This window comes from Oncorhynchus tshawytscha, linkage group LG22 (genome assembly GCF_018296145.1).
Source record: "Oncorhynchus tshawytscha isolate Ot180627B linkage group LG22, Otsh_v2.0, whole genome shotgun sequence".
Lineage (NCBI taxonomy): Eukaryota > Metazoa > Chordata > Actinopteri > Salmoniformes > Salmonidae > Oncorhynchus > Oncorhynchus tshawytscha.
The window spans coordinates 29,727,462-29,751,507 of record NC_056450.1 but is presented as its reverse complement, the minus strand read 5'-3'; the positions used below and the strand labels follow the sequence as shown (position 1 = coordinate 29,751,507).

At 43.1% G+C, this 24,046-nt stretch overlaps 1 protein-coding gene across 2 annotated transcripts in view; it reads left to right on the top strand.

Moving 5' to 3' along the window:
- LOC112222287 (metabotropic glutamate receptor 7) overlaps positions 1 to 16,844 on the top strand; it is a 120,682-nt gene extending 103,838 nt beyond the window's left edge. For both annotated transcript variants that reach the window (XM_042304061.1, XM_024385041.2), the window contains 2 exons: positions 3,079 to 3,340; positions 15,606 to 16,844. In XM_042304061.1, the coding sequence (XP_042159995.1) occupies positions 3,079 to 3,340; positions 15,606 to 15,655 (312 nt within the window). In that variant the 3' untranslated portion in view covers positions 15,656 to 16,844. The remainder of the gene's footprint in view (positions 1 to 3,078; positions 3,341 to 15,605) is intronic.
- The last annotated feature ends 7,202 nt before the right edge of the window (positions 16,845 to 24,046 follow it).

Below are 24,046 nucleotides of genomic sequence, written 5' to 3'. Positions count from 1 at the left end.
AAGCTGGGACCGAGAGACTGAAAAACAGCTTCTATCTCAAGGCCATCAGACTGTTAAACAGCCACCACTAACATTGAGTGGCTACTGCCAACACACTGTCAATGACACTGACTCTACTCCAGCCACTTTAATCATGGGAATTGATGGGAAATTATGTAAATATATCACTAGCCACTTTAAACAATGCTACCTTATATAATGTTACTTACCCTACATTGTTCATCTCATATGCATACGTTGATACTGTACTCTATATCATCGACTGCATCCTTATGTAATACATGTATCACTAGCCACTTTAACTATGCCACTTGGTTTACATACTTATCTCATATGTATATACTGTACTCGATATCATCTACTGTATCTTGCCTATGCTGCTCTGTACCATCACTCATTCATATATCCTTATGTACATATTCTTTATCCCCTTACACTGTGTATAAGACAGTAGTTTTTTTGGAATTGTTAGTTAGATTACTTGCTCGTTATTACTGCATTGTCGGAACTAGAAGCACAAGCATTTCGCTACACTCGCATTAACATCTGCTAACCATGTGTATGTGACAAATAAAATTTGATTTGATTTGATTTGATTTCTAACTAACCTCTCCCTATTACTATACCAGGGGAAGTTAGCATGTCTTGGGGGTTATGATATTTGTGCATTTGTAACTTTTATTCAGGACTATCCTTAATCATGATAGCATCCACATTAATGTAGAAGTTTTTAGAAACACAGTCTATTCTTATTTACAATAAAAGTACTAAAAGAAAAAACTCCAAAATGAGACAATACATTATTTACCATTCATTTTTACTGGGCACAAAAATAATCTGAAACACTACCAAAACAAACAGCAAATGCATCCAAACAAGTATGTAGAGTCACACGCGTGATGTAATCATTGCATGCTAGAAATATGGGACCAAACAGTAAACTTTTGACTACTTTATTTATAGGAATCTTTAGGGGTGTAAATCATTTTTACACCTACCTTTTTGAGAAAACAAATATTTATTTACAGTACTCTGGATTGTTAATCGGACTTGTTCTGTCATTTCAAATCAAATCAAATTGTATTAGTCACATATGATGAACACAACAGGTGCAGACCTTACAGTGAAATGCTTACTTACGAACGATCCCCTAACCGACAGTGCAGTTAAAAAAAACACATATAAGAATAAGAGATAAAAGTAACAGGTAATTAAAGAGGAGCAGTAAAAAATAACAATATATACAGGGGGGTGCCGATACAGAGTCAGTGTGCGGGGGCACCGGTTAGTTGAGGTGGTACGTACATGTAGGTAGAGTTAATTCAAGTGACTATGCATAGATTACAACAGAGAGTGGCAGTGGTGGGGAGAGGGGAGGGGGGGGACAATGTGAATAGTCTGGGTAAACATTTGACAAGATGTTCAGGAGTCTTATGGCCTGGGGGTAGAAGCTGTTTAGAAGCCTCTTGGACCTAGATTTGGCGATCCGGTACCGCTTGCCGTGTGGTAGCAGAGAGAACAGTCTATGACTAGGGTGGCTGGAGTCTTTGACAGTTTTTAGGGACTTCCTCTGACTCCGCCTTGTATAGAGGTCCTGGATGGCAGGAAGCTTGGCCCCAGTGATGTACTTGGCCGTTCACACTACCCTCTGTAGTGCCTTGCAGTCGGAGGCCGAGCAGTTGCCATAGCAGGCAGTGATGCAACCAGGATGCTCTCGATGTTGCAACTGTAGAACCTTTTGAGGATCTGAGGACCCAGGCCAAATCTTTTCAGTCTCCTGAAGGGGAATAGGTTTTGTCGTGCCCTCTTCATGGCTGTCAAGGTTGGACCATGTTAGTTTGTTGGTGATATGGACACCAAGGAACTTGAAGCTCTCAACATGCTCCACTGCAGCCCCGTCAATGAGAATGGGGGTGTGCTCTGTCCTCTTTTTTCCTGTAGTCCACAATCATCTCCTTTGTCTTGATCATGTTGAGGGAGAGGTTGTTGTCCTGGCACCACACGGCCAGGTCTCTGACCTCCTCCCTATAGGCTGTCTCGATGTTGTCGGTGATCAGGCCTACCACTGTTGTGTCATCAGCAAATTGAATGATGGTGTGGAGTCGTGCCTGGCCGTGCAGTCATGAGTGAACAGGGAGTACAGGAGGGGGCTGAGCACGAACCCCTGAGGGGCCCCTGTGTTGAGGATCAGTGTGGCGAATGCGTTGTTACCTACCTTTACCACCTGGGGGTGGCACTTCAGAAAGTCCAGGATCCAGTTGCAGGGGGAGGTGTTTAGTCTTTAGATTGTTGTTTAGATTTTAGATTATTTGTGTATTTGTATTGTATTTGAGAGACATTCTACTGCCCTGTTGGAGCTAGTAACATAAGACATTCTACTGCACTGTTGGAGCTACTAACATAAGACATTCTACTGCCCTGTTGGAGCTAGTAACATAAGCATTTCACTGCACCTGCAAATCTGTGTACACGACCAATAAACTTTGATTTGATTTGAATAAATGCTATGGGAGTACGAGTGGTTGGATTGATATTTTCCCCCACAGCATCAGAATGCACACACCCAGACCACTCATGGAGCAATGCATGATAAATTAATGTGTTGCTCTTTTTGCTTTACAGTAGGCAAGGCCAATTTCTCTCAGTGATTACATTGAAATCCATCAAGACCACCTACAAGATCTCTGGGGTATGACCATGATAGGTTCTGCTCTTCCCTCTCTCCCTCAGCATTACATCAAGCCCAACCTGTAGATAGGGGTAAGTGCTGTGTAGTGCAGTAGTGCAGCCAGACCACCCTATAGCCAATAAGTCTAACAGTCTAACAGCTATGGAAGTGGGTGATCAGTGTTATAACAGTACAGTACAATGGTGTGGCTCTTTTCTCTGTCCATTTCCCTCCACAGGCATAGACCTGACCTCCTGTAGATAAGTGCTTGATAAGGGCTACGGGGCGATTTTACTATATGAGAGTACATTCTAATTAATGTGGCTTCTCTCTCTCTCCCTCTCTCTCTTGTTCTCTCTCTCGCTCTCTCTCTCTCTCTTCGTCCATCCTCTATCTCCCTTCCTCCACAGCTGTACATCCAGACAACCACCCTCACCATCTCTATGAACCTCAGTGCATCTGTAGCTCTCGGGATGCTCTACATGCCCAAGGTCTACGTCATCATCTTCCACCCAGAGCTCAATGTCCAGAAGAGGAAGAGGAGCTTCAAGGCCATGGTCACCGCTGCCACCATGTCCTCCCGCATCTCTGTGAAGCCCAGCGAGAGGCCCAATGGAGAGGCCAAGACCGAGTTGTGTGAAAACCCACCCATCGCACCCACCGACCCCATGAGTGAGTCACACAACATGGCCATTAACGTATTCTGTAACTACTTTGTTAAATAAAAAATTACTGACCATATAACTACTATGTAGGATCTGTAGTAGTAGAAGTAGCAGCACAAACTGTTTCAAATTATTTTTTTATATTCCTAGTTACTGTGTACTGTACAGGTAACTCCATGGTATCTGTTACATCCCATGACACATACTGAGAGCAGTGAGAACCCTGCTTACCATGAGTCAGTCACGCAGCATAGCCCGTTGTGCCTCGAATGAGATGACGAGGTATTAGACAGAGATGACTTAATCAAAGACATCAGGAAGTGCACATAGGAGCCAGCCATTCAGTCCTATTCATTGGCTTCGCCGTTCTGGCTCCCAATGTAAACTGTCTTCCTGAAGAAGATTGAGATTTATGACATCACTGTCTAATCCTTCCCCATCTCATTCCAGTCGTGTATTGTGTCAGTGGTATAATTCACATTCCGGTCATATGATGTGGGATGCTATAGTATAGGTCCACTGGTCTTGGGGGATCATCTCTGATTGCTTAATTAATGGTTATCTAGTTAAATGCATAAATTAGCCTTAGATTAGCAGAGACCAAGACGGGGCGGCAGGGTAGCCTAGTGGTTAGAGCGTTGGACTAGTAACCGAAAGGTTGCAAGTTCAAATCCCAAGCTGACAAGGTTGTTCTGCCCCTGAACAGGCAGTTAACCCACTGTTCCTAGGCTGTTATTGAAAATAAGAATTTGTTCTAGTAAAATAAAGGTAAAAAAAACAAAAAACAAGACCAATATGGGTGGCTTTGTCTGTTGTGTAGCTGGTATCTAAGAGCACAGGAGGTCTGTGTTGAAGACTGGTAATGAGGTAGGGTAATCTGTGACACCAACTGTGTGTCGTTGCAGTGGGATTTATGGTTTTCATAATGAGAACATCATTAGGTTGAAGATCTTAGACCAGTCATCCATACAGCATCCTTCCAGATCCTTGATATCCTTTGTCTGCACATATGGACTGCCCTCATCAATTCAAACCACAGGTTTTCAATTGGGTTCAAGTCCAGAGACTGAGATGGCCATTGCAAAATGTTGATTTTGTGGTCAATTAGCATTTTTTTGTGGATTTTGATGTGTGCTTTGGGTTACCATCTTACTGGAAGATCCACTTGCGTCTAAGTTTTAGCCTCGAGGTCAGGGGTAACCAGGTTTTTGGCAAAAATGTCCTGGTACTGGGTGAAGTTTCTGGTGGCGTTGACCCTAAGGACCAGTGGAAGAAAAATGTCCCCATAACATCAAAGATCCACCTCCATGTTTTACAGTAGGTATGGGGTTCTTTTTTGCATATGCATCCTTCTTTCGACGCCAGTGGTGTGCGTGTCCAAAGAGCACTATTTTCATGTCATCTTACCATAGCACTGGTTCCGATCCAAGTGCCAATGCTGTTTAGCAAACTCCAGGCATTTACATTTGTTGGATGATTTAAAAAATAGAGCTACCCAGTACCAGGACATTTTTGCCAAAAACCTGGTTACCTCTGCCAGGAGGCTGAAACTTGGTCGCAAGTGGATCTTCCAATAAAACAATAACCCGAAACACACATCTGAGATGGCTCTGGACAAGAAGGCAGATGTTTACGTGCCCCCAACCGATTATGTTTTTTGTTTGTGTTGTTTGTAACTTGTTTTTTTACTTATTTTGTACATAATGTTGCCGCTGCCGTCTCTTATGACCGAAAATAACTTCTGGACATCAGGACCGTGAGTACTCACCTTGGACTGGCAGAATCCTTTTTGCCTTTAACAGGTCTGACGAGGCCGACTTGAATAATATACTGCTTTCTTGGGAACTGGCCCAGATCCCCATGATTTGCGTGAAGACGAGGCAGAGAAAAAGGTGCCGGTGGGCGGGCTGCCTTCTGAGAATTTGTAGACAATCGAATAAACCCCCTCTTCCTTCCATTCTGCTAGCAAACGTGCAATCTTTGGACAATAAAATATATGAGCTACATGGAAGACTAAACTACCAACGGGAGATTCAAACTGCAACATCTTATGCTTCACGGTGACGTGGCTGAGTGATGACACTATCAACATACAGCTGGCTGGTTATACACTGTATCGGCAGGATAGAACAGAACAAGGATAGGACAAGGGGCGGCGGACTATGTATTTTTGTAAATAACAGCTGGTGCATAATATCTAAGGAAGTCTCGCCTGAGGTAGAGTATCTCATGATAAACTGTAGACAACATTACCTACCTAGAGAGTTTTCATCTCTATTTTTCGTAGCTGTTTACATACCACAGTTAGAGGCTGGCACTAAGACAGCATTGAATGAGCTGTATTCCAACATAAGCACACAAGAAAACGCCGACCCAGAGGCGGTGCTCCTAGTAGCCGGGGACTTTAATGCAGTGAAACTTAAATCAGTTTTACCAAATTTCTATCAACATGTTAAATGTGCAACCAGAGGGGAAAAAACACTGGACCACCTTTACTCCACACACATACAAAGCTCTCCCTCACCCTCCTTTTGGCAAATCTGAGCATAATTCTATCCTCCCGATTCCTGCTTACAAGCTAAAATTAAAGCAGGAAGCACCCGTGACTAGATCAATAAAAAAGTGGTCAGATGATGCAGACGCTAAGCTACAGGACTGTTTTGCTAGTACAGACTGGAATATGTTCCGGGATTCATCCGATGGCGTTGAGGAGTACACCACATCAGTCATTGGCTTCATCAATAAGTGCATTGATGATGTCGTCACCACAGTGACTGTACGTACATACCCCAACCAGAGGCCATGGATTACAGGCAACATCCACACTGAGCTAAAGGCTAGAGCTGCCGCTTTCAAGGAGTGGGACTCCAACCCGGAAGCTTATAAGAAATCCCGCTATGCCCTCCGACGAACCATCAAACAGGCAAAGCGTCAATACAGGACTAAGATCAAATCGTATTACACCGGCTCTGACGCTCGCTTCGAGGCAAATAACTATAAAACATGCATGAGAGCACCAGCTGTTCTGGAAGACTGTGTGATCACGCTCTCTGCAGCCGATGTAAGACCTTTAAACAGGTCAACATTCACAAGGCCGTGGGGCCAGATGGATTACCAGGACGTGTAGCCTGTAGCCATGAAGTGCTTCGAAAGGATGGTCATGGCTCACATCAACACCATTATCCCAGAAACCCTAGACCCACTCCAATTTGCATACATCCCCAACAGATCCACAGATGATGCAATCTCTATTGCACTTCACACTGCCCTTTCCCACCTGGACAAAAGGAACACCTATGTGAGAATGCTATTCATTGACTACAGCCCAGTGTTCAACATCATAGTGCCCTCAAAGCTCATCAATAAGCTAAGGACCCTGGGACTAAACACCTCCCTCTGCAACTGGATCCCGACTTCCTGACGGACCACGCCCAGTTGGTAAGGGTAGGTAACAACACATTCGCCACGCTGATCCTCAACACAGGGGCCCCTCAGGGGTCTGTGCTCAATCCCCTGCTGTACTCCCTGTTGACTCATGACTGCACGGCCAGGCACGAGTCTAACACCATCATTAAGTTTGCCGATGACACAACAGTGGTAGGCCTGATCACCTACAACAACGAGACAGCCTATTGTGAGGAGATAAGAGACCTGGCTGTGTGGTGCAAGGACAACAACCTCTCCCTCAACGTGATCAAGACAAAGGAGATGATTGTGGGCTACAGGAAAAAGAGGTCCGAGCATGGCCCCATTCTCATCGACTGGGCTGCAGTGGAGCAGGTTGAGAGCTTCAAGTTCCATGGTGTCCACATCACCAACCAACTAACATTTCTTTTAAATATTTATTTCACCTTTATTTAACCAGGTAGGCTAGTTGAGAACAAGTTCTCATTTACAACTGCGACCTGGCCAAGATAAAGCAAAGCAGTTTGACACATACAACAACACAGAGTTACACATGGAATAAACAAACATACAGTCAATACTACAGTAGAAAAGTATATATACCGTGTGTGCAAATGAGGTAAGATAAGGGAGGTAAGGCAATAAATAGGCCATGGTGGTGAATAATTTTCAGTCAGTGGGTTTGGCGACGAGTATGAAGCGAGGGCCAGCCAACGAGAGCGTACAGGTCGCGGTGGTGGGTAGTATATGGGGCTTTGGTGACTAAACAGATGGCACTGTGATAGACTGCTTCCAATTTGTTGAGTAGAGTGTCGGAGGCTATTTTGTAAATGACATCGCCGAAGTTGAGGATCGGTAGGATGGTCAGTTTTACAAGGGTATGTTTGGCAGCATGAGTGAAGGATGCTTTGTTGCGAAATAGGAAGCCGATTCTAGATTTAATTTTGGATTGGAGATGCTTAATGTGAGTCTGGAAAGAGAGTTTACAGTCTAACCAGACACCTAGCTATTTGTAGTTGTCCACATATTCTAAGTCAGAACCGTCCAGAGTAGTGATGCTGGATGGGCAGGCAGGTGCGGCAGCGATCGGTTGAAAAGCATGCGTTTACTTTTACTTGCATCTAAGAGCAGTTGGAGGCCACGGAAGTTGAGTTGTATGGCATTGAAGCTCGTCTGGAGGTTAGTCAACACAGTGTCCAAAGAAGGGCTAGAAGTATACAGAATGGTGTCGTCTGCATGGAGGTGGATCAGAGAATCACCAGCAGCAAGAGCGACATCATTGATGTATACAGAGAAGACAGTCGGCCCGAGAATGGAACCCTGTGGCACCCCCACAGAGACTGCCAGAGGTCCGAACAACAGGCCCTCCAGTGCAAGCACACCCAGACAGTCGTGAAGAGGGCACAACAAAACTTATTCCCCCTCAGGAGACTGAAAGGATTTGGCATGAGTCCTCAAAAGGTTTGGCATGGATCCTCAAAAGGTTCTACAGTTGCACCATCGAGAGCATCCTGACTGGTTTCATCACTACCTGGTACGGCAACTGCTCGGCTTCTGACCGCAAGGCACTACAGAGGGTAGTGCGAGCGGCCCAGTACATCACTGGGGCTAAGTTTCCTGCCATCCAGGACCTCTATAGCAGGCAGTGTCAGAGGAAGGCCCTAAAAATGGTCAAGACTCCAGCCACCCTAGTCATAGACGGTACTCTCTGCTACCGCACGGCAAGTGGTACCAGAGCGCCAAGTCTAGGTCCAAGACGCTTCTAAACAGCTTTTATCCCCAAGCCATAATACTCCTGAACACCTAATACTGCTCTGAGCAGTTGTATTAACATAAAATATATATATATATTATTTTGTAAATGTTTCTTGCTCATCTTTATCAAGTGTGCCAATCATTTTGGACCTAACTGTACCTGTGATGGACAAGATTAACGTAAGCCAGTTTAAATCGCCCTATACTATCTCCATACTCGCCTCATTTTTCTATGGTAACATCAAATCAAATCAAATCAAATCAAATTTTATTTGTCACATACACATGGTTAGCAGATGTTAATGCGAGTGTAGCGAAATGCTTGTGCTTCTAGTTCCGACAATGCAGTAATAACGAGCAAGTAATCTAACTAACAATTCCAAAAAAAAACTACTGTCTTATACACAGTGTAAGGGGATAAAGAATATGTACATAAGGATATATGAATGAGTGATGGTACAGAGCAGCATAGGCAAGATACAGTAGATGATATCGAGTACAGTATATACATATGAGATAAGTATGTAAACCAAGTGGCATAGTTAAAGTGGCTAGTGATACATGTATTACATAAGGATGCAGTCGATGATATAGAGTACAGTATCAACGTATGCATATGAGATGAACAATGTAGGGTAAGTAACATTATATAAGGTAGCATTGTTTAAAGTGGCTAGTGATATATTTACATAATTTCCCATCAATTCCCATGATTAAAGTGGCTGGAGTAGAGTCAGTGTCATTGACAGTGTGTTGGCAGTAGCCACTCAATGTTGGTGGTGGCTGTTTAACAGTCTGATGGCCTTGAGATAGAAGCTGTTTTTCAGTCTCTCGGTCCCAGCTTTGATGCACCTGTACTGACCTCGCCTTCTGGATGACAGCGGGGTGAACAGGCAGTGGCTCGGGTGGTTGATGTCCTTGATGATCTTTATGGCCTTCCTGTAGCATCGGGTTGTGTAGGTGTCCTGGAGGGCAGGTAGTTTGCCCCCGGTGATGCGTTGTGCAGACCTCACTACCCTCTGGAGAGCCTTACGGTTGAGGGCGGTGCAGTTGCCATACCAGGCGGTGATACAGCCCGCCAGGATGCTCTCGATTGTGCATCTGTAGAAGTTTGTGAGTGCTTTGGGTGACAAGCCGAATTTCTTCAGCCTCCTGAGGTTGAAGAGGCGCTGCTGCGCCTTCCTCACGATGCTGTCTGTGTGAGTGGACCAATTCAGTTTGTCTGTGATGTGTATGCCGAGGAACTTAAAACTTGCTACCCTCTCCACTACTGTTCCATCGATGTGGATGGGGGGGTGTTCCCTCTGCTGTTTCCTGAAGTCCACAATCATCTCCTTAGTTTTGTTGACGTTGAGTGTGAGGTTATTTTCCTGACACCACACTCCGAGGGCCCTCACCTCCTCCCTGTAGGCCGTCTCGTCGTTGTTGGTAATCAAGCCTACCACTGTTGTGTCGTCCGCAAACTTGATGATTGAGTTGAGGCGTGCATGGCCACGCAGTCGTGGGTGAACAGGGAGTACAGGAGGGGGCTCAGAACGCACCCTTGTGGGGCCCCAGTGTTGAGGATCAGCGGGGAGGAGATGTTGTTGCCTACCCTCACCACCTGGGGGCGGCCCGTCAGGAAGTCCAGTACCCAGTTGCACAGGGCGGGGTCGAGACCCAGGGTCTCGAGCTTGATGACGAGCTTGGAGGGTACTATGGGGTTGAATGCCGAGCTGTAGTCGATGAACAGCATTCTCACATAGGTATTCCTCTTGTCCAGATGGGTTAGGGCAGTGTGCAGTGTGGTTGGTAACGTGGTTGGTAACGTGGTAACCTGGTAACGCATCACGGTTCCCATCGGCCTTATTTTCTCCATCTCTACTAATCACCTGGCACACAGCGCACATGTCATCAACAGGTGCTGGCCTTCTCTCAGTACCGGCTCTGATTTGACAGCTATTCCTGAAAACGTCCTGTGATTGTTATTGTCATCTGTGTAATGAGCTGGAGCGTGTGTATGTGTGTGTGTGTGTGTGTGTGTGTGTGTGTGTGTGTGTGTGTGTGTGTGTGTGAGAGAGAGAGTGAGTGAGTGAGTGAGTGAGTGAGTGAGTGAGTGAGTGAGTGAGTGAGTGAGTGAGTGAGTGAGTGAGTGAGTGAGTGAGTGAGTGAGTGAGTGAGTGAGTGAGTGAGTGAGTGGGAGAGTGCTTGCATCATCAGGATGACGACAGTGTCTCTCTGCCAGTCACACACGTAGCTTGTGGAGTGAACACACTGCGTAGGGGGGACAACCTCAACAGCTGTGGTAGCAGCGCAGCCAAATTCCCCTAGCAGAGCCCGAATGGAGCTCAACTCCGAGAGGCCCTCCCAAAAGTACACTGTGTTATCTGCTCTGTGCGTCTCTAACCTTTTGTCTCCCTACACGCATGTTGCCTCGCTTCCTCTCCTCTCTCCTTGCTTCCTCTCTCCTCCCCTCACCCTTCTCTTTTAGCAGCAGTGGAAGTGACATTTATTAATGGTGAATTTATATACATGACCTCCCCTGAACTGTGGATCCCTTGTCCCTGGAGACTGTACATCAGCCCCTATAACCGTCAAAGTGCCAAATAGTACCTTTCAGGAGGGATCCCCTCTGACTGATCTGACTCATAATGATTTAGAGTTATTAAGTAAGATAATTAGTAGCTCTGAAGATTCTACAGGACATCACTATCGATATTAGTCAAACTATCTCTATGACTGTCCCTTACAGAGATGTAAGGATTTGCCCTGTAATTTAGAAATATTGGCAATGTCTCCTCTCTGTCCCAGCAGTGATTATGAGCAGAGATATATTGACCACATCAGGCATGTGTGGATGAATTAACGATTTGTAGGTACCTTTTTGTTTTATGACCAATCAATCAATACCATGACAAGGGAAATTGTACCCATGTGTGCCACAAACACGTTTGTTTTACTATCCTTGTGGGGACCAAACAATTGATTACCATTCCAAATCTAAATCTAAACTAAAACCTAAATCTAAAATGGCCTTTTTCCTTGTGTGGCTCAGCGAAATGTCCCCACTTGTACTGACTTCTGGTCCCCACAATGATAGTAAAACCAAAAACACAATAACACACACACACACACACACACAAACAAAGTCATTGCTTTCTTCTTGAAAATATTAACTTTTTTGACCAACTGCACACATATACAGCTAAGACTGCAGAAGCATGTTGTACATCTACACATGTTTTATTCATCATAGGCACTGGCCAAGACTACAAATGAAGTCTGTAAGGAAGTGGTAGGACTTTAATTGCATAGCCCATGGGAGTTGGTCACCATGGCAAGATTTAGAGCAGTAAGAAAAAAGTTTACAGAGCTACACTATATATAAAAAAAGTATGTGGACACCTCTTCAAATTAGTGGATTTGGCTATTTCAGCTACACACGTTGCTGACGGGTGTATCAAATCCAGCACACAGCCATGCAATCTCCAAAGACAAACATTGGCAGAAGAATGGTTTTACTGAAGAGGTCAGTGACTTTCAACGTGGCACCGTCATAGGATGCCACCTTTCCAACAAGTTAGTTCCACAAATATCTGCCCTGCTAGAGCTGCCCCGGTCAACTGTAAGTGCTGTTATTGTGAAGTGGAAACTCCTTTCATGGCTCCGCCGCGAATTGGTAGGCCACACAAGCTCACAGAATTGGACCGCCGAGTGCTGAAGCTGTCCTCGGTTGCAACACTCACTATCGAGTTCCAAAATGACTCTGGAAACAACGTCAACACAATAACTGGTCATTGTGAGCTTCATGAAATGGGTTTCCATGTCCGAGCAGCCGCATACAAGCCTAAGATCACCATGTCCAATGTCAAGTGTCAGCTGGAGTTGTGTAAAGCTCACAGCCATTGGACTCTGGAGCAGTGGAAACGTGTTCTCTGGAGTGATGAATCACGCTTCACCGTCTGGCAGTCCAACGGACAGATCTGGGTTTGGCGGATTCCAAGAGAATGCTACCTGCCCGAATGAATAGTGCCTACTGTAAAGTTTGGTGGAGGAGGAATAATGATCTGGGGCTGTTTTTCATGGTTCAGGCTAGGCCCGTTAGTTCCAGTGAAGGGATATCTTAATGCTACATTGCACAATGACATTCTAGATGATTCTGTACTTCCAACTTTGTGGCAACAGTTTAGGAAAGACCCTTTCCTGTTTCAGCATGACAATATCCTCATGCACAAAGCAAGGTCCATACAGAATGGTTTGTCTAGATCGATGTGGAAGAACTTGACTGGCCTGCACAGAGCCCTGACCTCAACCCCTTCGAACACCTTTGAGATGAATTGGAACGCCGACTGCGAGCCAGGCCTAATCGCCCATATTCAGTGCCCGACCTCACTAATGCTCTTGTGGCTGAATGGAAGCAAGTCCTCACATTAATGTTCCAACATCTAGTGGAAAACCTTCCAAGAAGAGTGGAGGCTGTTATAGCAGCAAGGGGGGCACCAATTCTATATTAATGCCCATGATTTTGGAATAAGATGTTCGATGAGCAGGTGTCCACATACTTTTGGTCGTGTAGAGTATGTCTCTGCTTTAAGAAACGCAATGTGCATCAACCTCCATTAGACAGGAGAGAACACTGCATAGGTGGAGTAGTGCAGTACGCAACACTGACATACCATTGTACCTACCTTGGTGATCAGCAAAGTTGAGGTCCGTTTCCATGGCAATGTAGAGACAGGGATCACATCAAATGCCCTAGCATTTGTTAGGTGCCCACTTGTGTGGTGTTTGTGTTGTTGCATCGCTAGTTAGTATCTGAAAATAGAGAGTTTGACTCAGGGGTGTTGCTGAAATTGAACAATGCACTAAACCAGGCAGTGATTGTGCAACGATTGTTAACGGTGCACGTTCACATGCAATGCATGAATGTATGATAGAGTTGCAGGATATTTATATATTATGCATGTACTTTGTGTCTTCTCTATTTACACTGCCTTCAGAAAGTATTCATACCCCTTGACTTATTTCACATTTTGATGTCTTACAATGAGCACACTTGGGAGCCAGGCCCACCCACTGGGGAGCCAGGCCCACCCACTTGGGAGCCAGGCCCACCCACTGGGGAGCCAGGCCCAGCCAATCAGAATACATTTTTTTCCCCCACATAAGGGCTTTAATATAGACAGAAATACTCCTCAGTTGCATCAGCTGTACAGGTGAAGACATTGGATTTTGAGGTCCTGGGTTAGCGTGGTTACACATGGTATGCGGCTGTGAAGCTGGCTGGACCTACCGCCAAATTCTCTAAAACAACGTTGGAGAAGGCTTATGGTAGAGAAATGGACATTAAATTATCTGTCAACAGCTCTGGTGGACATTTCTGCAGTCAGCATGCCAATTGCACACTCCCTCAAAAATGTGTGTTGTGTGACAAAACAGAACATTTTAGAGTGGCCTTTTATTGTCCCCAAGCACAAGGTGCACCGGTGTAAGGATCATGCTATTTAATCAACTTCTTGATATACCACACATGTCAGGTGGATGTATTATCTTGGCAAAGGAGAAATGCTCACTAACAGGGATGTAAACAAATATGTGATTTTGTTTGTTGTTGTTGTTGAGAAATCAGCTTTTTGTGCGTATGGAACATTTCTGGAATCTTTTATTTCAGCTCATGAAACATTGGACCTACACTTTACATGTTGCTTTTATATGTTTGTTAAGTGTACAGTAAGTATTCACACCCCTAAGTCAATACTTTATAGAAGCAACTTTGGCGGCAATTGGGGATGTCTCTATCAGCTTTGCACATCTGGATTTGGGGATTTTCTCCTATTCTTCCTTGCAGATTTTATCAAGCTCTATTAAGTTAGATAGGGAGCGGCATTGAACCACAATCTTCAAGTTTTTCCACAGATTTTCAATGGGATTCAAGTCTGGCCTTTGGCTGGGCCACTCAAGGACATATTATTGTTCTGAAGTCATCCCAGCATTGCTTTGGTGTATGCTTAGGGTCATTGTTTTGTTGGAACGTAAATCTTCGCCCCAGTCTAAGGTTGTTTACACTCTAAAGAAGTTTCTTATCAAGGATTTTATCTGTATTAGGCTCCATTCATTGTTCCCTCTATTCTTACGTATACCAGTCCCTGCCACTAAAAAGCATCCCATATCGTGATGCTGCCACCACCATGCTTTACGGTAAGGGTGAGGTGTGATGAGCTGTGCCTGGTTTTCTCCAGTCATAGAGCTTTGCATTCAGAATACAGAATATTTTGCCCTATGCCCCTTTTGCCCTATGCTTCTTGTGCCTTTTGGGCAATTCCAGGTGTGCTGTCGTGTCTTTTTCTCAGGAGTGGCTTCAGTCTGGCCACTCTCCCATAAAGCCCAGATTGGTGAAGTGCTGTAGAGATTGTTGTCATTCTGGCAGGTTCTTCCATCTCAGCCAAGGTCACCTCCTTGGCCAAGGTCCTTCTTGCCCTGTTGCTCAGTTTAGTCGACAGCCAGCTCTAGGCAGAGTCTGGGTAGTTCCATATTTCGTCAATTTCCCAATGATGGAGACCACTGTGGTCTTAAAAACTTTCATCACTGTATAAATAGTTTTGTACCCTTCCCCAGATATATGCCTCAGCACAATTATATCTCAGAGATCTAGACAGTTCCTTGGACTTCATGGTATAGGTTCGGCTCTGAAATGCACTGTCAACTGTGGGACCTTATATAGACAGGTGTGTTTCTTCATAAATCATGTCTAAACAATTGAATTGGTCAGAGGTGAACTCCAATACCGTTGTCATGACATCTCAAGGATGTTCAAAGGAAATTGGATGCACCTGATTCTTATGTAAATTAGATATTTCTGTATTTCATTTTCAAAAGATTTGCAAACATTTCTAAAAACACGTTTTCACTTTGTCATTATTGGGGTATTGTGTGTAGATGGGTGAGAACAAAATCAATTTAATCAATTTTGAATTCGGGCTGCAACACAAAAAAAATGGAATACGTGAATGGGTATGAATACTTTCTGAAGGCACTGTATGTCTGCGTATGTTTGTCCATTGCTTATTGTATTTTGTTGCACTGTTATAATAATCTTATAATCATTATAATCTTTGACCTACCTCGCTTCTCAGGTCAAGCTACGAAGAAAACATATGTGAGTTACAACAACCTCAGGATCTAATGGCCTCCCAGGGAATGCTCCGTGTCCTTACTCTGGGATGATGACCATAACTGGGGAGCACAGGAAGAGAAGACGGGCAGGGGCAGGGGCAGGGGCAGGGGTAGGGACAGGGACAGGGACAGGCTGCCTAGATAGTACTATGGTTTCCAGGACTGTGGATGGTGTCAACCTTTATAATGTTTGTCTTCTGAAGAGGAAGATTAAGGGGGAAAGGAAAAATGGAGGGATGGAGATATTTGATATGAGCAGTGAATGATGAAGAGATAGCTAGCTGTAGGATCGCAACTGGGCCCTGATCCATGCTGTTCTGTTCTGATCTGTTCTAGAACCAGACTGTGGGTTCTTAGAACCTCTGTAGTGTGTTCCCTTATCTCTGAAACAGTCAGTGATGTGAACAACCTCTGTGATACAGGAGTCAGTCTAAGTCATCCCTGAGAAAAAAAGAAGACTGGACAGTTTATTTAAATGTTTTTTTTGTTGTAATATCCATTAAAGCCATATTCTCTTGCAGTGCCCATGGTTTGTTTTTAAGTTAAGTGAGGTTTCTTCTGAGTTCCTTGTGCCTGAACTTACATTTATTTTTTCAACATAATATTATGTTGAATTTCGACCTTGACTGAATCACCATGACTAGCAAGCTCTGCCACATGCGTTTTGTTTTTATGAAATCCACTCACATTAATCATTTTAACATGAATAACTATGTCAGCGTGATGAGCAATGTATCTATATTTTTTTGTAAATATCTGAGAGTATTTTCATGTTTGGATAACAACAACAAAAATATCCAGTATATGTTTAATTGGCTTTGGATGGTAACTAAAAAGCAGCACACACTGTACACATTGCATGTGCGAATGTATGTCTGTTCTATTTGATGTAAAACAAAAAAAAGATAAATAAATTCTGAAATGACTTTGATCTTAAGCATCATTCTGAAGTTTATTAATTTATTTTAAAGAAATGACTTGATTCATAACAGAATATGGCTTTAACCTGTTATTAAAATGGACCCCTCTGCATCTGTCAGCATGTAGGTTTTATATAGTTTTGTACTTTATGCTTAATTATCAATGGTGTGGGAAGAAAACCTATCTGAACAATCATGCAAGTATGTTGTGATGTTGTCTGTCCAATTATCAACATGTAATAAAATCATTTTGTTATCTTTTATACAATTAAACAAAGCAGAACCTAATCGTTATTTGTGTGCATTTGTGTGAGTGCTTGTGTGTGTGTTTGTGTCAATATTCCTGTATTGGCGTGAGTGTGGCGTGAGGGGGCATGCGTTTGTGTGTGTGTGTTTGCATGCATGCATTCACATGCATGTGTTTGTGTTCGCACGTGTGTCTAATAGAGAGATTGACAGCTGTGTATGCACTGATGCATGGGTAAATACCATTAATCAGTGTTTTCTTTATGGCTTCATGTAAACTGATGACAATGTAATCTGCTCATTTTGTGTCTCACCCTGTGAATGCCACATTATCAGGCTCACTGAGCTACGCTGTCATGCAGAGGAGATGGGTTCCTGGGAGATAGATAAACTATGTCCACTAGCTGGCCCATTTCTTCCACTACACCCTCTGTTTCTGTTTCTCTCTTTTTATGCCTCTCTCTCTCTTCATCCTCTCACTCTCTCTTTTCCACCCTCACTCTCTCTCACTCTCTTTCACCCTCACTTTCTCCCAACCTGACTCTCTTCCCTTTTCAGCCTCCCTCTCAGCCTCCTCTTTTCCCAACACCAATACTCTGTATGTTGAAAATGAAATATGGCAGAACAATTTGTCCACATACAAAAAAAGCCTATTTTAAAACTGTAAGCAGCGTTGCTGGGGTTCAGCTGTGTGTCCACTGTGCCACCATCAGGACAAATTGGACACATTGCCCAGGGGTGAGCTACTTCTGTACTGTTTATCACGCTTGCCAGATATCAGAACTCAGCATCAATCAGGTCATTCAATATTATCCTTTTGAGGTATTTTGGACCATTTTCAATGATGTTTACTATTTCAAACGCCTTGTTCCTCAAGACCGCTGGACAAATTTGGCACCAAATGTGGTATATATATCATCTATCTACCCATGTCTTTAAACGTAACATTTTCCTGGACTCTAACTCAAACAATATGGCTGCTATGAGCCAATAAGCTTCCATTCATGTTTTTTCAATTTCAACAGTCCAACCATGTGGCATAACATAACCATACTTCACAAGTTAGCTAGACTCATATCCCTGAGCGTGTGTGCCAAATTTCATCACTCTGAATCAAACAGATTAAGAGATATTAACATGTACCCGTTATAGCGCCAACGTGTGGTTGATCTGACTGTGCTTGAATATGTTGAGTCTTCACAGTATTTGGAACATGTGTACTAAGTTTTGTTACAATACAAATATCCGTGACAGATTTATATGCATTTATGTGCCTGACCATGCCCACATGAATGCTTATTGGTCAATAGCGGCCATGTTGTTTTAGGAACTAGTCTGGATGTTGCGTTGGGAGAACTTTGTCCATAGATGCCACATATGAGGTTTCGTACAGATCTGTCATTCCGTGCCAGAGGAGTAGCATTTTAAGTGTTTTTCACAAAATTCTAAATGGTGGAAAATCCAAAATGGCGGCCCTTGATGGTCCTTGAGTCAAATTTGTTCGTTGTACCAAATTTGTTCGTTGTACTGAATGTCATGACGCTAGGTCAAAGTTTGCATGTTAAATTGAATGTTATAGCGCCACCATGTGGCCTGTTGGCATGGTATTGCATTAGCTGCTGAACCCCTAATAAGCTAAACACAATTCACCTCTTGTATGTGCCTGTAAATGTACATTATTCTTTATTAACTACAATGCATCACAATAGCTACATTCCCCCGGAGAAACACGAAGTAAACCTGTTTGCTTACCATGTAAAGTCCCCTGGAGTCTATTACATAGACACATGACATGACATATGACTGGGCATGCTGCTGCTGCTACTGCTGCAGTAATCTGCCTGTGTGTGTGTGTGTCAGAGGGAGAGGAGAGCCATTCTCAGCACAGAGTTTCTGTTGTTTCCCTTTAGCTGCGTCTGGCAACTCCCAGGTTCCTTTGAGACCAGATGGTCTTTACTTCTCAAATGTATAGTCTGTCATTCCTCTCGCGTGCAGCAAAGAAAAATCCCACTTATGCCCAATTAATACTAGCCTCTCCTCCTCCAGCTTGTCAGTGTCTGTGTGGAGGCAATCGGTAGGGGCTGGCCCACATTTGGATTTGTGGCCCCCTGGGGAAAAAACTACAACAAATCAAACAAACTCCAAGAGCATTAATGAAAGAACAAACAAAACAAAAAACTGCCATTTCATTGGATGTTTTGAACAATTACCTGCACCTCAAACAATACTCTTCAGTATCTCAAAAACAAACAACAGACTTGAAGAAGTGACAGTAATATTCTTAAGAGGAATTGATCTTTGAAATTCAAGACAAGGTGCATTCTGGAAATGCCTACCACTTCACAAGAATGGAAATCAGATTCCCTTTTCGTTCTACACTAAAGACTCATAGAATAGTATTTGCTTTGTATGTGCTAAAGAGCCCGTTACGTAGATAGCCCACTTGAGTCTAGTGGGAGATTCAAGTACGCTGAGATCAGAGAAAGTAAAGTAATCATGGTAGTCTGATAGCTAGAAGCCGACACAAGAGAAAGTAAAGTAATCATGGTAGTCTGATACCTAGAAGCCGACACAAGGGAAAGTAAAGTAATCATGGTAGTCTGATAGCTAGAAGCCGACACAAGGGAAAGTAAAGTAATCATGGTAGTCTGATAGCTAGAAGCCGACACAAGAGAAAGTAAAGTAATCATGGTAGTCTGATAGCTAGAAGCCGACACAAGAGAAAGTGAGGTAATCATGGTAGTTTGATAGCTAGAAGCCGACACAAGAGAAAGTGAGGTAATCATGGTAGTTTGATAGCTAGAAGCCGACACAAGAGAAAGTAAGGTAATCATGGTAGTCTGATAGCTAGAAGCCGACACAAGAGAAAGTAAAGTAATCATGGTAGTCTGATAGCTAGAAGCCGACACAAGAGAAAGTAAAGTAATCATGGTCGTCTGATAGCTAGAATGGTAATCATGGTAGTCTGATAGCTAGAAGCCGACACAAGAGAAAGTAAAGTAATCATGGTAGTCTGATAGCTAGAAGCCGACACAAGAGAAAGTGAGGTAATCATGGTAGTTTGATAGTAGAAGCCGACACAAGAGAAAGTAAGGTAATCATGGTAGTCTGATAGCTAGAAGCCGACACAAGAGAAAGTAAAGTAATCATGGTAGTCTGATAGCTAGAAGCCGACACAAGAGAAAGTAAAGTAATCATGGTCGTCTGATAGCTGAAGCCGACACAAGGGAAAGTAAAGTAATCATGGTAGTCTGATAGCTAGAAGCCGACACAAGAGAAAGTAAAGTAATCATGGTAGTCTGATAGCTAGAAGCCGACACAAGAGATAGTAAAGTAATCATGGTAGTCTGATAGCTAGAAGCCGACACAAGAGAAAGTAAAGTAATCATGGTAGTCTGATAGCTAGAAGCCGACACAAGAGAAAGTAAATTAATCATGGTAGTCTGATAGCTAGAAGCCGACACAAGAGAAAGTAAAGTAATCATGGTAGTCTGATAGCTAGAAGCCGACACAAGAGAAAGTAAAGTAATCATGGTAGTCTGATAGCTAGAAGCCGACACAAGAGAATAAAGTAATCATGGTAGTCTGATAGCTAGAAGCCGACACAAGAGAAAGTAAAGTAATCATGGTAGTCTGATAGCTAGAAGCCGACACAAGAGAAAGTAAAGTAATCATGGTAGTCTGATAGCTAGAAGCCGACACAAGAGAAAGTAAAGTAATCATGGTAGTCTGATAGCTAGAAGCCGACACAAGAGAAAGTAAAGTAATCATGGTAGTCTGATAGCTAGAAGCCGACACAAGAGAAAGTAAAGTAATCATGGTAGTCTGATAGCTAGAAGCCGACACAAGAGAAAGTAAAGTAATCATGGTAGTCTGATAGCTAGAAGCCGACACAAGAGAAAGTAAAGTAATCATGGTAGTCTGATAGCTAGAAGCCGACACAAGAGAAAGTAAAGTAATCATGGTAGTCTGATAGCTAGAAGCCGACACAAGAGAAAGTAAAGTAATCATGGTACTCTGATAGCTAGAAGCCGACACAAGCGAAAGTAAAGTAATCATGGTAGTCTGATAGCTAGAAGCCGACACAAGAGAAAGTAAAGTAATCATGGTAGTCTGATAGCTAGAAGCCGACACAAGAGAAAGTAAAGTAATCATGGTAGTCTGATAGCTAGAAGCCGTCACAAGGGAAAACTTTTAGCCAATAGTTTTGATTTTGTAGCCAATTTAACTTACATTTTTGTAGACAGTTTTACTGGTTATACGTTTTACTGGTTATAATTTTAAAATACTTTAAAAAGGCTATTTAAGGCTGTAGGTCGCAAGGTGTTTTCACCTTCTTGTTGGACACCAAAGAAATGTTTTAAAGAATAATGGACACCCACAATTTCTGGAGTGGGTGTGACCTGGCTTAAAGCTTTCTGCTATCTTGACTTTTACATTAGAATCCAATCTTCACTTGTGTCTGTTGTTTCTTTATACCACATCTAAGTTGCAGAACTCACAAACACAACTCAAGCTTTCCCCTCAGACCCTCCACATATCTCTGTTTATTCAAGCACGGCCTTTGAGGAAAGCCTTCCTCATGTTGTCAGAACTCTGATGTGCTCTTTCACAGACAATTTACCAATGATGAGTCCAAATTAGCTCTGTTTCGTGGCTCCGACTCTCTCCACTCTCCTATCTCTCCATAAATGTCCAATTATCTATCTCTAGCCAGAGTGGAACCTTATCTGCTTCCCTCACTGGACGACTGGGACAGATAGAGCAACTTCCTGTGGATTAAGCCACTCTTCCGTTTTCTCTTTATTTCTCGCTCTCTTTATCCCTTTGTCTTGGTCTTTCCCTCCATCTATTTTTATCTATCTAGCTATCAGCTAGGTGTAAAATGTTATCTTTTTAATGGAAGTCAGTCTGTAGGTACTTACCATGCAGTAGCTACAGTAGCTGAACTGAATCACCCAGTTTCCCTGTTTCCCATTAATGCAATTCCACATATCAGTTACAGTAAATTGATGATAATGACAATGCTCAGGGAATAGGGATCTCTAATTGAGCAATACCAGAGAAAGTTCCCTCTTTTTCTCTCCAACTCTCTCTATTAATGGCTGTGGGGTCTTCTGGTGTCAGCCCACTTTCATCCCCTGGTCCACCCATCTCTCCCTTTCTGCTGACACTATACAGAGAGTGTGTCATAACGTTATTGCATTTTTAACCAGGGGAACGGAGCAGGCATTATTCTCATTACATTACTGTCTCCTGGTATATATTTAGTTGTCTCTGTTTTACTCCCTTTGCTTCCGAGAGGAGTTTAGTGGGTGGAGAGAATACGTTTGAAATCTGTTGGTTTGACATTCATTAGAGATATGGGTTGTGGCAGTCTGCAATTAACTCAGTCATCTCCTTTATCTTCACCCAGGCTTGGCTGCTTGGCTGTGGAGTCTATTCTGCTCTGTATGGACGAAAGGATGGGTTTCTTCATATCTCTCTCTCCCTTTACTTCTCTCTCTACTTCTCTCCACTTCCCTCTCCTTCCCTCACTCCATGACTGCTAATTTCATTCTCTCTAGCGTCTAGCTGCTAATGATAATTTGGAAATCACATATCTGACGTTATGGCTATAATTGACTGATTGTGTTATTAAGATTGGCTGTGTGAGAAAGAAAACTCATTCTATTTGTAGCAGTAGCGCAGATGCAAACCGCTTTTCCCTCCACAAAAAAAATAAATCCATTAATTGAGAAAATGACTGCCGCGTGTTGACATTATGATTTCTGTGAATATGCTGCATATTTGTTTTGCTGTCGGCTGAATACAATCTGTTGTTCACATGGCCAGAGCCTGCACATGTACTGCAAAAAGTCATGCATTTTTAAAAGGGAATCATAACACAGGTCCATGGCAAAGCAACAGCCAACAGCGTTTATGTGAAGGCAGATACATCTGTGGCCTAAACAAGAGGTGACAGAGATAAGTACTCGCTGGCTGTGAAATATGATTAGAGCTAAGCCCTTGATTTCAAGGAGCATGGCAAAAACAATGCATTTCCACAACCCACACAAGTCACTACTTTTCAAGGGGAAAAGAATAAAAGGTTAGATAGAACTAGAAAACAACTGGAAAAATAAGAGGAATATACACTCTTGGAAAAAGGTTCCAAAATTGTTCTTCGGCTGTCCCCAGAGGAGAACCCTTTTTGGTTTCAGTTAGAACCTCTGTGGAAGGGGTTCTTTATGCAACCCAAAAGGTCTCTACCCGGAACCCCCAAAAAATATTCAAAGGGTTCTCCTATAGGGACAGGTGAAGAACAATATTAGGTTCTAGATGGCACATTTTATTCTAAAAGTGCAAAGCAGAGGAAGAAAGGAAGTAGTCTATGTTTACAATTAGACAATAAAGCATCTTTTGAATTTAAAAGTATGTCCAGTCCAGTGAAAATCACCAGTCTAGTGTTTTGTTTGCAGGAAAAGGTTTTATATACTGTAATACATCTCGCTCTTGGACACTGCGGCCAAATCTTGACTTGAATTATCTGCACATAACACAAACATATTGATCATTTTGCATGGTTCATGTGAAAGTTTGAATTAAGTGCTCCTATAATACCAGCCTGAATTTGGCCATGAAATGTACTGTAATGTCAAATTGAAATTCAGTGTGACACCTTTTTCAGTTGTCTCTGAAGTATAGATCACTCTAGATTTGAGTAAACTCTTCACAAAGGCTACATTAATTATGTATCATCACAATGGAGATAATGGACCAGAGTACCAATTGAAGATGACTTCACAAAAATTCCTCATGACATGATCTCAAATATTAAATTATTGGAATGGAGCAGTCTTCCACATCGTCTGTGAAGAACAATAGAGAATAGAATTTTCATTTATCTCCTCTATACTGCATATGATACAATCTACGTACAGTATTTCTAATCAAGCAACTTTTTACCTCCTCATGTAGTGTGTGTGCGTGTGTGTGTCTGTGTGTCTGTCCTTCCCTTTGATCCATCCATCCTATGATCCAGCTTCTAGAGTCCTGTTCCCCAGGGTTGCGGTCCCCTGAGTGGCCCCACACAGAGAACAGAAGGGGCCTGGCGATGTCCAATTTCCACACTCACTGACCCAAACATACCCATCTGGCCCTCAGGGCCCCGGGAAACAGAGGACTCACACTAAAGCACTCGGCAAACATGGAACAGGAGGGTGGACCATCACACAGTACTGTGTTGAGTACTG